Genomic DNA, 14,438 nt, shown 5'->3' with positions numbered 1-14,438 from the left:
TGCCTTGAATGTATGCAAATCTAAGTTGCTTTGGCATGGGAGATTCTTAATGGCTTTTGGTTAGCTGCACAAAGAAGCTTGCATTTATTGCATGTGCCTAATCGCTGATTTTATTTTAGTTGGTCAAAGCAGATAGGGTTGGGAAGAGAACTCCCAACTGTACCGTTGTAATTAAGTGGAGAAATCTGTGTAATTATTACAGAAAATCATAGGGTATACTTTTCACCTACACCCATATTTCCATATGAATTATCATCAGTTTAGTTGTAAGAATGCTTTTCCAAGTCTTGGAAAATAATTTTCACAATACTATGGTGTAATATGAAGCTGGAACAGATTGAGAACAGTCTTGGCTGTTTGGATTGGAATGTGATGCAAGTAAGTGAGAGTTGCACTCCGTGATCAGCTGTGCAATATCCTGGAAAGGAGAATTAAGATGGAGGTGGTGTTCTGTTACTGGTTAGTCCAGTGTCTGATCTGCCATGCCGACTCTTAACTTGATTTATTCATCTGCTTTATACTCTCCCTTTCTACCTGAGTTAGATAAAACTTCCTTGGCTACTGAGAGACTACTCCTTCATAAAGTTGTCCAGCCTTTTCATAAAACCAACTAAACTGGTATCTGTTGCAAGTGTGCTTTTTTTAAAAAAAAGAAGACATAATGATAATGTTGTATTCTGTAATATTTATTAAAATGTGTAGTTGCTCTTTAGGAACAGATTTTTTTTCAGAACGGAAGAATAGTGGATAAATGGTGATCCGTTTGTCACAAGACTTGCTTTTCTGGGTTAGCTATATGTAGATTGGCATTCCACTGAACGCTCCTATGGTCCACAGGCTGATACAGATAGTCCTCGATTTATATATTTCCGTTTACAACCCTCACAGCATCCCCATGGTCATATGATCAAAATTCCGGCCCTTGTCAACCAGCAAAGATTTATGATGGTTGCAGTGTCCCGGGATCATGTGATCACTACTTGCGATCTTCCCAGTCAGCTTCCGACAAGCAAAGTCAATGAGGGAAGCCAGATTTGCTTAACAGCTGCAGTGATTCACTTAACAACCATGGCAAAAAAGTTGTAAAATTAGGTGCAACTCAATTGCATAAAGTCTGGTCCCAACTGTGATTGTAAGTCGAGTACAGTACTATCTGTAATTCTCCATTTGATCACTTAACTTCTATTTTTGTATGGTAAAGCAGAGAAGAACAAAGAGCAGATACCTCCAACACTCCTGCTGCCCTCCAGCTACCCTGTTTCCCTGAAGTAAGGCCTACCCCCAAAATAAGCCCTAGCATGATTTTTTTTGGGGGGTGGGCCTAATATAAGGCCTACCACCAATATAAGCCCTAGTTTGGGGGCGAGGCACATGCTTAAAAATCAAGCTAGGGTGGGGGTGGCAGTGTGGAGCTGCCCCACATGCCACACACCCACTCACCTTGCAGCCAGGCCTCTCCTCGCTAGCCCACTTCTTCTGTGGTGTCTTCTGCAGCCAGGCCTGCATTTCTCAGTCAGAGGCCTTTCTGGAAGGCCACTGCAGCAAAGAACCGAGCTATGGATTCAATTCATAGCTCGGTTCTGCAAGACCTCTGCAGCTGAGGACCAAGCTATGGATTGAATCCATAGCTCGGTCCTTGGCTGCAGAGGCCTTCTGGAAAGGCCTGACTGTGAAATGCAGGCCGGAATGCAGCTGCAGAATGAAGGTGCTCCTTTGGCCCCAGACGAAGTGGACCTGCTGGGCAGAGCTGTCATTGCCGAAGGTGAGTAAGACATTCCCCCAAAATAAGACCTGGTGCCTCTTTCGGAGGTTAAAAAAAATAAAGTAAGACCCGATCTTATTTTCAGAGAAACACTGTATATTAGGGCTATTGCTCCAGTATCCTCAACCATAATCATTGGCTGCAAATTTGGCAGCCATAATGCCAATATACCTGGAAGGATGCCCGTTTGGAGCAACATAACATTGGCTGAAGGATCCTGAACTTCTCTGCCTATGCTGGAAGTCTCTTCGGTATCTCACGGTGACGTGTGTGTCCTTCCTGTCTTGACACCCTTTTTTATCTGAACGTAACTGTCGGTTGGGTTAGAGATTTTTCTTTTAGCAGTATTTCTTGTAACGGTTGCTGTCTTTTTGTGCAGTTCTCTCAGTGCCCAAGTACCTATGATGCTATTCACACAGAGATATCACGTGAGGGAGCCAGAGTTTTGGCCCTTGGCTACAAAGAATTGGGGCACCTCACTCATCAGCAAGTAAGTTTCAAATCATCTTCCCCCATAGCTATGCAAGCTCATATGTGCCGTAAGCTATTTTGGTGCTCTGGGAGATGCAATCCGTCTATGATAACTCAGTAATCCCGTTAGATTTATAGGCAGTGGCTTACGTGCTCCCTTTTAAAACAGGGTATTCCATGTTTACTTCACACTTGCAGGGGTGAGTGGGAGAGAAAGCAATGGCAGCAACCATCTTAATTGAATTATTCCAGTTTCTTCTTGGTAGCAAACCATCCTCTGTATATTCTGAAGGTCTCATTGAAGACTTGCAGAAGACTAAAGCCTCTTAATGCCTCCTTTCTTAATGTGAAGCCCTCTCTCCTCCTGCCGGGGAAAGGAACCACCGAATTCTAAATAAGCAGAAGGAAGGCTGCTTCTCATGTAGCAAATTTACAATGAAGCCTGCTTTTTGTGGGGTATGTGTGTGTGTGTGTGTGTGTTTGTTGTAGCTTAGGCAGTATAGCGATGCTGTACTTGAAACGCAAACGGCACAGTTGCTGCTTGGAAAGCTGCTCTGTAAGAGACGCCCAAGGCAATGGATGGGGTGAAGGAGTTAGAAAGAGACGAAGAGGGCAAAATAATAAGCCGTAGAAGTGCAGGCAGCGTGGCCTTGCATAGCAAAGACTTGAGCAATTGCAGTAGTGAAGAACTGTACAGAGCAGGGGTATGGTCTGCTGTCGCTGCAGCAGGCAGCAAGCAAGCAATAGGGAGAGAACCAACCAAAGCGAAAGCGTGAACGGAGCAACTGGTGTGAATGAGTTTCCTGGGTATGATAAGAAGAGGTCGGTGTTTTGCGACATAAAACCTCCTGAATTGCAATATGCTGCAACTGAGAATGAACTTGAAGACAAACAGTTTCCAGTGAATTTAAAGAGAAGACGACAGACTGGAGAAAAGCTGGGTGGCGAGATGTGTAAGAATGGGTTGTTCCAGGAAGGGAACCTACTGGCAGCGGTTGGATTCATGCCTTGTGCTGTGGCATGGTTTGCTTTGTTGAATAAAAAAAAGCACACTGGTTATTTGATGGAACGTAATAGGCCCAACAAGAAATTAAAAGACGCTTGCTCCTGGGGAGGAAAGCCAGGGCAAATCTAGACAGCACACTAAAAAGCAGAGACATCACCCTGTCAACAAAAGTGCGTATAGTCAAGGCTATGGTCTTCCCAGTTGCAATGTATGGCTGTGAAAGTTGGACCGTAAGAAAGGCTGAGCGCCAAAGAATTGAGGCCTTTGAACTATGGTGCTGGAGAAGACTCCTGCGAGTCCCTTGGACTGCAAGGCGATCAAACCGGTCAGTCTTAGAGGAGATCAACCCTGACTGCTCTTTAGAAGGCCAGATCCTGAAGCTAAAACTCAAATACTTTGGCCACCTAATGAGAAGGAAGGACTCACTGGAGAAGAGCCTAATGCTGGGAAAGATTGAGGGCAAGAGAAGAAGGGGACGACAGAGAATGAGGTGGCTGGATGGAGTCACTGAAGCAGTAGGCGTGAGCTTAAATGGACTCCAGAAGATGGTAGAGGACAGGAAGGCCTGGAGGAACGTTGTCCATAGGGTCGCGATGGGTCGGACACGACTTCACAGCTAACAACAACAATAGGCCCAAATCAATAATCAATTTGAAATCAAATCCCACTTAAGAAGCATATTATCTAACTCGGGACCAACATGGAATGAAAGTAGAATCATAAAACATGGAAGTCATAAAGATGTTGGAGTAGGGAGGAAAAAAAAATATTTAAATGTAATCTGGATCCACATCTTAAATATACTTAATTATGTGACTTTTAGAAGGGCACGCAATGATTTCCAAGTTATCATTCATTGGTGGGGGGGGGGAGGTGAGGGATGTTACATTAATGTAAAAAAGTCTTTGCTATAATCATTTTATGTATTTCCTATTCAAAGGCACGAGAAATAAAGCGGGAGGCCCTGGAATGTGACCTGAGGTTCACAGGCTTCATTGTAGTTTCCTGCCCTCTTAAAGTCGACTCGAAGCCAGTTATCCGGGAGATCCTGAACGCTTCCCACCGTGTGAGTTGTGGCTGAGAAACTGTGGAAGGAACCAAGAAGAGGGGCCTAGGCAAATGTTTGAGCCAGTTTCCATAATTTCACCAGCCCTCCTAATTCTTCATCCCCTCTTCCTGTTTGTCGGGATCTGCACTGCTCTTTTGTCACCTCCTCCAATCCAAAGGGATGAAATTTATTACGGTATCTTTTTGTCTACGCGTTCTTAGATTAAATCGGCTAGGGCAGCAGAATAAGTCTTTGAAGAACAGCTAAGCAAACAGAAGAAATCCTGCAGGAGCAGACGAAAAAAACACCACCCAGTCAGGCATCCAATTTTTCCTCAGGAGCTGATAAAGCCTTGGAGAGCTCCCAGGCTTGCTTGCAAGCAGCCCTGCCATGCTGTTCTGTTCTCAGCATCTGTAGGCATATTGCTATGGGAGTTGAACAGTTCTTCTTTTGGATGGGATATATTTCTCTTGTTTGGAGTGGAGGACATAGGCAAGCACAACGTTTCCTCTTTGCAGCATGGGTATTCCCTCTTTACCCCATTACACAAGATGGGATGTTCTTATTTGAGAGACAAAAGGATCAAAGCTGCGTTTCCAAAATTGCTTGGGGAGGGGGAGAGGAAACGCACCCTTCAGCAAGGCTGTATTTTTTAAAAAAAAATTACCACAGGCCAGTATGCTGCTTTTGTACGCACGTTTTCCAGAATGCTTTTTTCAAGCAGTAGTTCTGGAGCAGATGGGCCATTTCCGCAGAGCGGCTTCACTGCATGTTGCATATAGTCATGTGGCACAAACCTGCCCTTTACCCCCCCCCCATTCTACAGGTAGTGATGATAACAGGTGACAGCCCACTGACTGCTTGCCACGTGGCCCAGGAGCTGCACTTCACCCAAAAGGAGCAGACTCTCATTTTGCAGCCATCTGCTAGTAAAGGTAAAGGTAAAAACAACAACAACAACAACAACAACCGTCTGAGAGGAGGGAGGGAGAGAAGACAGATGGTGCTGCAACTTTGCACAGAGCATGTTGTCACTTTTTGCAGCATTTGCTCTTTAGGACATGTAAGTCACCGCCTAGCCCATTTTTTCCTGGGAGCCAGTAAAATCACCCGGTGCTGTTTTGGTCGTTGCTGCTGCTTGTTGTTTACAATGGCTTTCCACTGGGTGATTGGTTTTCAGTCTGTGGTGTCGAGGAGAATTATTCCCCTGTTCTCCATGAGTACTTTTCCTGGATGAGTGCTACCAGACAGACAGCCACCTACCTCCCTGTGCTTAATTCCCTTCTCTGCTCTAGGCTCCGATTGGAGGTGGCAATCCATCAGCGGCGCTACTGTCCTCCCAGTTGTCCCAGACTCACTGCAGGAACTGACCAGCGACCACAACCTGTGCATCACAGGGGAGGGTCTTGCTCACCTGCAGGCTACAGACTCCCGGCTGCTGCTGAAACTCATTCCACACATCCAGGTCTTTGCACGTGTTGCACCCAAGCAGAAGGCAGGTAGCCTGTTATCTTTTAATACCCAGCCCTTACTGCCCCCTTGGCTGATTAACAGATTGTGAGGCTCTTTCTTTCTTTCTTTCTTTCTTTCTTTCTTTCTTTCTTTCTTTCTTTCTTTCTTTCTTTCTTTCTTTCTTTCCTTTCTTTCTTTCTTTCTTTCTTTCTTCTTTCTTTCTTTCTTTCTTTCTTTCTTTTTCTTCCTTCCTTCCTTCCTTCCTTCCTTCCTTCCTTCCTTCCTTCCTTCCTTCCTTCCTTCCTTCCTTCCTTCCTTCCTTCCTTCCTTCCTTCCTTCCTTCCTTCCTTCCTTTCTTTCTTTCTTTCTTTCTTTCTTTCTTTCTTTCTTTCTTTCTTTCTTTCTTTCTTTCTTTCTTCTTTCGCTAAATCTTACCTGAGAATAGAAACCTCTCTTCCATAATTTATAGGTTTCCAGCCAAAAACAAAAAGTCCTTTGGGGGAGGGGATGGCCTTGCTTAATGACTGCTACAAAAAAATATCAAAAACTCAGATGTAGCGACATGATACATTGACTTACAACAGTAATTTCTTGTGACCATAATTCTGGACTTAATTACAGTCGTAAGTTGAGGACTTCCTGTACAGAATTGCAAATGTCGAGAACCTGTGCCCTGGGCAATTTTATGCAAATTTTCTTTGTTGATTCTTTATTTTCCCATTATAGGAATTTGTGATCACAACATTGAAAGGACTTGGCTATGTGACTCTGATGTGTGGGGATGGCACTAATGACGTGGGGGCTTTGAAGCATGCTGATGTGGGTGAGTGGTAATTCATTTAAAGATTGTCATTTGGATGGAAACCGGGCCTGTTTATTGTGCGTTTTAATTGTTTTTTTTAATTAACTTTCCATGAATTGTGATTCTAAAAAAAAGGGGGGATACTTTATTTTGAAGTGATTCATGCACTCGTTGGAACAAGCATCTGAGAAGCATTCTATCCTCACCCAGGAGGAGATGCCTTGTTACAAACTGTGTTACTGTAAATTGTAGGTATCTGCTGACCAATTAGACTCTAAACTATTTAACTGTTACTGTCTTTTGACTGATTGGATTACTTGATTAAACACTTAATCTTTCTTCACAACTAATTATATCGATATTTCTGCAAGGGGGATCAATTGGTTTGATTAAAAGCCCTATCAGTGCAAAGTCAAACAGGCCATCCTGTTTTATTTAAATCATTTATTTGTCTAATGAATTTATATATTTGTATTATATGTATATATTTACATTGTATCTACACCAGCGTTTCCCAACCTTAGGAACTTGAAGATGCGTGGACTTCAACTCCCAGAATTCCCCAGCCAGCATAGCGTTGAAGTCCACGCATCTTCAAGTTCCTAAGGTTGGGAAACGCTGATCTACACGACCAAATCAAAGTTGCATTTACGCTTCAAAACCTCCGCTAAAAAGGTCGGCTTCCATGTTTCTGCCTTTTGTGTGGCTTTTTTAATCCCACATTCTGTAAACGATAGCAGATGGAGCGTGTCAAGCATTATTAATATCCATGTTTCATGATCGTCGTTTTTTTGACTCATTAGCCCTGTTTTCACCTGCCCTGAAAACAGCTTGCTTGTGTCATCAGGGATGTGGTTCACTCTTGCAGGTGTGGCTCTACTAGCCAATGCCCCGGAGCGAATCCCCGAGCGCAGAAAAAAGCCTCGCGATGCAGTAGCTGACGGGAGACCTGCTGCCTCCTCTTCTCTTGTTGGGAGCAACCTGAGGCCCACCTCCCGAGCTGCCAAACACAGGCTCATGTCTCTCAGGGAGGAGCAGCTTGCCGTACAACGAGTAGGTTGTCAGATCTGTTCTGCTTCTCTTGCCTCAGTTATGCTTCTGGAGTTTCTTTTCCTTTCTGAACCGGGGTGGAGGAGAGTGAAGGGAAAGGCAGAACTCCCGTCTACAAATCCTTAACTCGGAGCACGTAGAAACAACGCTCAAATGAATGGGGATTGTAGGAATTCCAGCTCAGCACACCTGGAATTTCTTAAATTCCCGACACTTTGGATTGAACGGGGGTGGTCCTCTTGTCTTTCCCGTTCCTAGAGAACCGCAGCTTTTCTGTATGGGGGTTTATTTTAGAGACAGATATGTCCTCGACGTACGGCTGTTGGTTTAATGATGGTCTGGAATTAAAACAGCCTCAGAAAGGGTTGCTTTTGGCCATCGCAGAACATTGGACCACCAGTGCCACAGTCACACGGTCGCAGTCTGGGCTTTTGCCTTTATGACCGACTGCTAGGCGCCCCGCGATTGTGTGATTGCCATATGCGCTCTCTGTCGGCTTCCCAGAAAATTAATGGGGAAGCCAGCGGGGAAGTTTGCAAACTGCTGCCCCTTGCTGAGAGGACTCCCCCCACGTCTCTGAGGGCTAGCTGAAAGAGCTGTCTGCCTAGGGGAGCTGAATTCCTGTCTTGGGGTGGAGAAACAGAACTCAAATGCTGAAGGTCTTGCACCCTGCTGGAGAAGTTCTTTCTGCACACAGAGGGGAGCTTTTTCAGCCAGCTGCCAGAGACGAGAGGAAGTCAAAATCCAAGCAGAGAATATAAAGGCAGGGCAGTAGGGTAAGGTGCCTGGGATGCCTTGGGGACCGGGAGGCCCGGCACAGGCCATGTGTGAGTGTCTCTCTGCTCAGGGATTGAAAACCCTGCTTGGATTTTGGCAGGGGGCAAATTTCAGCTCCCAAACAGAGCCTCCTGAGGCACCCCACACTCCTTTCTTGGGACTTGGCTTAATGAAGTAAGATAGCTTCACCACCACAACTGGGAGTGCCGGGATTGCAGTCATTGAGTAAAGCAGGCATCTGAGCGCCTCGCTTAATGTTTCACTCCATTAAGATTCCGATCCAAATTACGGTTGTAAGTTGAGGACTACTCCTTTTGGTGTGGATAGCTTGATTGGGAGCTTGCTGTACATTGAACAAGGATGTTTTTCCCTCCCCTTGTTTCTAGCAGGAGAGGATCAGCCAGGTGCTAAAAGATTTGGAGGAGGATCAAGTACCCATTGTGAAGTTGGGTGATGCCAGTATTGCAGCTCCATTCACTTCTAAGCTTTCCTCTATACAGTGCAGTAAGTATGGGAGGAAGGAAGTCTCTGCTTAGGGAGGAATGTTTTGCACTTAAGGCCCACCCTGCCCTTCTACAGCAGTGACATATATCCATCTGGAAGTTTCTCAGCGAGTGTAGATAGTAATCAGTGTGATTTTTATTTTCATGCCATAATCAGTAGAATCCTGTATGTTGAAAGGGACGTATATCTCTTAAATCTAATTTGTGTATCAGAACTTAGAAAATCTAGACTGGAGCCCCTTAGAGAAAGTTCGGTGAATAAGGGAATAGAGCAGAGCTGGAGAAAAAGTGTTGTCACCTTTGTAGGGAAAAGAATTCAGACCCGGGTCGATAGAGATGCTCTGAACCAGCCAGGCAGCCCCGTCTCTCTAAAAAACACAAAACCCTGAGCAACTGCCCCCTGAACTTTTATTCACCTCCTTTTTCTGAATACCAAATACAACATTACATAAACCCCATCAATCTAAAAAAAAAAGGATACATAGTGATAATTGGATACGTAGTGAGAACTCCTCAGGTGCCTATGAGATCATTACAAAAACAAGATACTAAAAGATATATGTGAAAGCTCTATCATAGCGTTTCCCAAACCTCCCACATGCCATCCTGTGCGAACCAGGAGAGTGTGCTCATCACTGTAATTCACGTAGAGGCCGATAAGAAACGTTTGGGAAAGCTGAAGGTTGGGAGGCCAAAAACTGGCTGTTCCCACAACCTTCTCTGGAATTCCAGAGGCCTTTCTAGGCTGAAAGGAAATGGGAAAAAAAAATCTTAAGCAGAAATCTTCTCTCCTTTTCTGCAGTCTGCCATGTGATCAAGCAGGGCCGTTGTACACTGGTCACCACCCTCCAGATGTTCAAGATCTTGGCCCTGAATGCCCTCATCTTGGCCTACAGCCAGAGCGTCCTTTATTTGGAAGGTGTGAAATTCAGTGATTTCCAGGCTACACTGCAAGGCTTGCTCCTGGCTGGTTGCTTTCTTTTCATCTCCCGATCCAAGGTATGACGACGGAAGAAAGATGCCTTATTGGAGGCGGAGGGGAAGATAGGAAATGCGGTCAGTGGATAAGAAGAGTCCACATTCCGTTGAGTTCATTAGACCAGGGGTCCCCAACCCCCCCGTTCCGTGGACCGGTACCAGTCCGTGGCCAGTTAAGAACAGCTGGGGGCATGCGCCGAGTCTGCAGGGGCGGGAGAGTGGCAGGACAGAAGCCAGCATGCTCAGTGCAAAGGTTCTCCGGCAGCTACGCTGGCTTGCAACATCTCAGCTCAGCATCCTTCCTCCTCCTCCTTGTGCTCTCTCTTCTTCTGCCTCCTCCTCCTCCTCCTGCTTCCTCTCCCTCCTGCTACTTTTTCTTCCTCCTCTTCTTTCTCACTTTCCTCCTCTCCCCCTCCCAGCTGGGCTCATGTTCCCTTCGTGCAAGTCTCCCAAGTTTGCAAGGCAAGCACAAGCTTGCAATGGGGAGGGGGAGTTTCCCCCCCCCAAGGTATGTGTTTGTGAGGGTGCTTTCTCAGGGTGCAAAAAGGGGCAAGGAGACGCTAGCTTTCACTTTGAACACTGCGAGGGAATTTCTCGTTTGCATCTTTTCTAAGATCACTGAGTTTTTTTGCTTGTTTTGATGGTGCTCCAGATGCCTCATGTTTTGGCAATTTCCTGCCTGCTTTTTGTGGTTTAATTTGGTGTGTGTGTGTGTGTGTGTGTGTGTGTGTGTGTGTGTGTGTGTTTTCATGCCCCTTTCTTCCTGCAGCTCTCAAGTTTGCAAGCCAAGCGCGGTCCTACACGGCTGGGGAGGGGGGAGGGAAAAGCTACATTTTTCCCCTTAAGCACTGTGTCTCCAAGGGAATCCCTCTCTCATCTGCACCTTTTCCAAGGCTGCTGGGCTTGCACAGTGCCCCCCCCCGGCCGTCTTTGAATGATTTTCTCAGCACTTCCTCAACGTGCTGGATCTTTGATTTGTTTTGCTGGAAGGCTGAGTTTAGGATTGTCTCTTTTCCTTCCCACTCTCTTGAAAGCAGAAAGTCACTGGCCTTATCTAATACAATGTAATAATAATAGAAATAAAGTGCATTATTTGTTTATTTAGAAAATTTAGAATAAATATAATGAATCATCCTGAAACCTCCCCCCCCCCCCCCGGTTCATGGAAAAATTGTCTTCCATGAAACCGGTTCCTGGCGCCAAAAAGGTTGGGGACCTCTGCATTAGACTTCGATGGCGAACCTTTTAGAGACCGAGTGTCCAAACTGTAACCCAAAACCCACTTATGTATTGTCAGCTGCTGGGTGGGCGTGGCCAATTGGGTGGGTGTGGCCAATTGGGTGGGCATGGCCCATTGGGTGGGCGTAGCTGCGGTGGTAACAGCAGACTGGGTGGGACTAAAAAGTTCAATCAATCAATTCCAACTTTGTGAGATCTTTTTTTTGCGAGGTTGAAATTGATTGATTGAACCTTTTTTTTTTTTTTTGCACATGGCGGTGGAGGCCTAAAGCGAAAAGGTTTTATTAAACCCAGCTGAAGGCCTAGGACTGGGGCGACGGCGTGCGGTACCCATAGAGAGGGCTTTGCGTGCCACCTGTGGCACACGTGCCATAGGTTTGCCACCACGGGACTAGAACCTTCGAAAGGCAGTAAGCTGGCCATAAAGTTTGGTTCTGTGGCATGTAAGGATGTGCACAAAACCAAAAGAAAATGCAAGGAATTGTTCTCACTTATACCAATCACTCATTCAGTGATCAGTCATTGAAGTTGCGGCCATCGCAGAGTCCCCATGGTCATGCGATTGCAATTTGGGTGTTTGGCAACCAGTGCATAATTACAATGGTTGAAGGCCCCTCCCCATGGTCACATGGTTGCCATTTGCAACCTTAATAGCTGGCTTCTGCCAAGAAAAGTCAATGGGAAAGTCAGCAGGAAATTGCAGTCATGTAATGTCATGTTTAAGGACTGCACCCGAAAATGACAATACGTTGTCCTGGTCAAGTGATACCACATTTAATACTGTGCTGCTTAGAGACAGAGTTGCCAGTTCCCTTTGTGGTTGATAAGTGAGAACTACTTAGATTTTGTTTTTCCAGCTAAGAATCAATAACCCCAAACCATATTTTAATGACTGAAGTTTAGTTTCAGTGGAACAATATTTTTACCCTGGGGTAAAATTGGGTAAGCACCTATGCCGAACCAAATTACAGAAAATTTGGTCAAGGAAATTCTTTTAAAGTATTTTGAAAATATTAAACTAGCTCCCCAATAGGAAACATTGTAGACACATATCTCATCCACTGAAAAATGTTTGGATTAGAATTCGGTATAAAAAATGCCTGCTGCCCTTCTCAACAGAGAAATAGAACATTTTCTCTTAGATTTTTTAATGTTTTGATTTTTTTAAAAAAGAGTTTCATCTGATTTTTATGGGCACTTGAACCCTCTAGATCAGGGAATAAATGTAATATTTTTCTTTGTTTTTTGTGTGGGGTGTTGTCTGTCTCTGGCATACCCTCATCAAAATTAAGTGTTGTTCATTGCTTATATTTTTGCTTGCACATTGCTCTAAAACAAGAGACTGCTGGCACTAATAGAGTTGCAAAAGTACAGTTGCAAGAAAAAGTATGTGAACCCTTTGGGATTATGTGGTTTTTTGCATGAATTGGCCATAAAATGCGCTCTAAACGTCACGTAAGTCACAACAATAGAAAAACACAGTCTGCTTAAAATAATACTACACAAACATTAGCTGTTGTCATGTTTTAATTGAAGATAAGATGGAAACATTCACAGTGCAGGGTGGAAAAAGTATGTGAACCTTTGGACTTAATAACTGGTTGACCCTTCTTTGGCAGCAATAACCTCAACCAAACATTTCCTGTAGTTGCAGATCAGACCTGCACAACGATCTGGAGTAATTTTGGACCACTCTTCTGCACAAAACTATTTCAGTGTAGCAATATTCTTGGGATGTCTGGTGTGAATCGCTCTCTTAAGGTCATGCCACAGCATTTCAATCGGGTTGAGGTCAGGACTCTGACTGGGCCACTCCAGAAGGCGTATTCTGTTCTGTTGAAGCCACTGTTTTGTTGAATTACTTGTATGCCTTGGGTCATTGTCCTGTTGCATCACCCATCCTCTGCGGAGCTTCAGTTGGCGGACAGATGGTCGTACATTTTCCTGCAAAATGTCCTGATAAACTCTGGAATTCATTTTCCCATCAATGACAACAATCCGTCCAAGCCCTGAGGCAGCAAAGCAGCCCCAAACCATGATGCTCCCTCCGCCATGTTTTACAGTGGGGATGAGGTTTTGATGTTGGTGTGCTGTGCCTTTTTTTCTCCACACATAGTGTTGTGTGTTTTTCCCAAATAACTCAATTTTGGTTTTATCTGTCCACGTTTGAAGTTTGCAAAAGAGCACCTGGATGTTCCACAGCACTACTGGCAAAATATACTGTGGACAGTTGAAACCAAAATTGAGTTGTTTGGGAAAAACACACAACACTGTGTGGAGAAAAAAAGGCACAGCACACCAACATCAAAACCTCATCCCCACTGTAAAACATGGCGCAGGGAGCATCATGGTTTGGGGCTGCTTTGCTGCCTCAGGGCCTGGACGGATTGTTGTCATTGATGGGAAAATGAATTCGAGTTTATCAGGACATTTTGCAGGAAAATGTACGACCATCTGTCCGCCAACTGAAGCTCCGCAGAGGATGGGTGATGCAACAGGACAATGACCCAAAGCACCGTATATACTTGAGTATAAGCCGACTCGAATATAAGCCGAGACCCCTAATTTTACCCCCCAAAATGGAAAAAGTTAGTGACTCGAGTATAAGCCGAGGCTGGGAAATGCAGCAGCTCACCTTATGCTCCTCTCCAGAGATCTTCCCTCAGCAGCGGCCGGCAAAGTAGCTCGCACGCGAAACAAGCCTGGCAGAGGAGCCGGAGCGGCGAGCAGAGGAGCCCGGCCCAGATCCTGCAAGGCCCGGCCGAGACGCGCCCCCAGCAGCGGAGCTGCTCCGGCTCCTCTGCCGGGCTTGTTTTGCATGTGAGCTACTTTGCCTGACGCTGCTGACGCGCGCTTGGCTCCCCACCCCCACGGCAGGGCAGGGCAGGGCAGGGCAGAGACTTGCTCGCCCTTCTGACGGCCCTGAAGAGAAACAAAGGGCTTGCAAACTCCCCGCGAGAAGCTGGGCGAAGCGCGCGGCTGGGCGAGTGTGTGCCTGCGCGCGTATTTACACGTATTTATGATCGGGCGTTTCAAGCCGCGGCGTTTCAAAACGGCCACAATCTCCCGGCAAGACCTCCTCTGCAGTTCCTCCAGCCATTACAAAGCAAGTTGCGGCTTGAAACGCCCGATCAGCTGATTTTCGGGGCGGAAAGAGCCACGGCTTGAATCTGCTTGTATTTGTTTGAACTTAACCAGAAACGGCTCGTAATGGCTGGAGGAACTGCGGAGGGAGTGAATGCTCCAGCCTGGAATATTTGGAAAGGCTGGGGGAACCGGATGAACTGCAGCTTAAGCGACTGTTGCCGGAGGAGCCATGGCTTGAAACGCCCCAGTTTTGGGGCAGCGTT

General features: G+C 45.7%; 1 protein-coding gene across 2 annotated transcripts in view; it reads left to right on the top strand.

Annotated features, from left to right (window-relative positions):
- ATP13A1 (ATPase 13A1) overlaps positions 1–14,438 on the top strand; it is a 39,819-nt gene that overhangs the window by 19,842 nt on the left and 5,539 nt on the right. The window contains exons 15-22 of one of the 2 annotated variants that reach the window (XM_083353987.1): positions 2,142–2,252; positions 4,180–4,305; positions 5,114–5,222; positions 5,583–5,782; positions 6,466–6,562; positions 7,410–7,594; positions 8,755–8,872; positions 9,674–9,870. In XM_083353987.1, the coding sequence (XP_083210113.1) occupies positions 2,142–2,252; positions 4,180–4,305; positions 5,114–5,222; positions 5,583–5,782; positions 6,466–6,562; positions 7,410–7,594; positions 8,755–8,872; positions 9,674–9,870 (1,143 nt within the window). The remainder of the gene's footprint in view (positions 1–2,141; positions 2,253–4,179; positions 4,306–5,113; positions 5,223–5,582; positions 5,783–6,465; positions 6,563–7,409; positions 7,595–8,754; positions 8,873–9,673; positions 9,871–14,438) is intronic. The other variant, XM_083353988.1, reaches the window with a different exon arrangement.

Source organism: Vipera ursinii (assembly GCF_947247035.1).
Source record: "Vipera ursinii genome assembly, chromosome: 2".
Classification (NCBI taxonomy): Eukaryota; Metazoa; Chordata; class Lepidosauria; order Squamata; family Viperidae; genus Vipera; species Vipera ursinii.
Note: the sequence above shows the minus strand (reverse complement) of the source record. Positions and strands in the feature narration are given on the sequence as shown.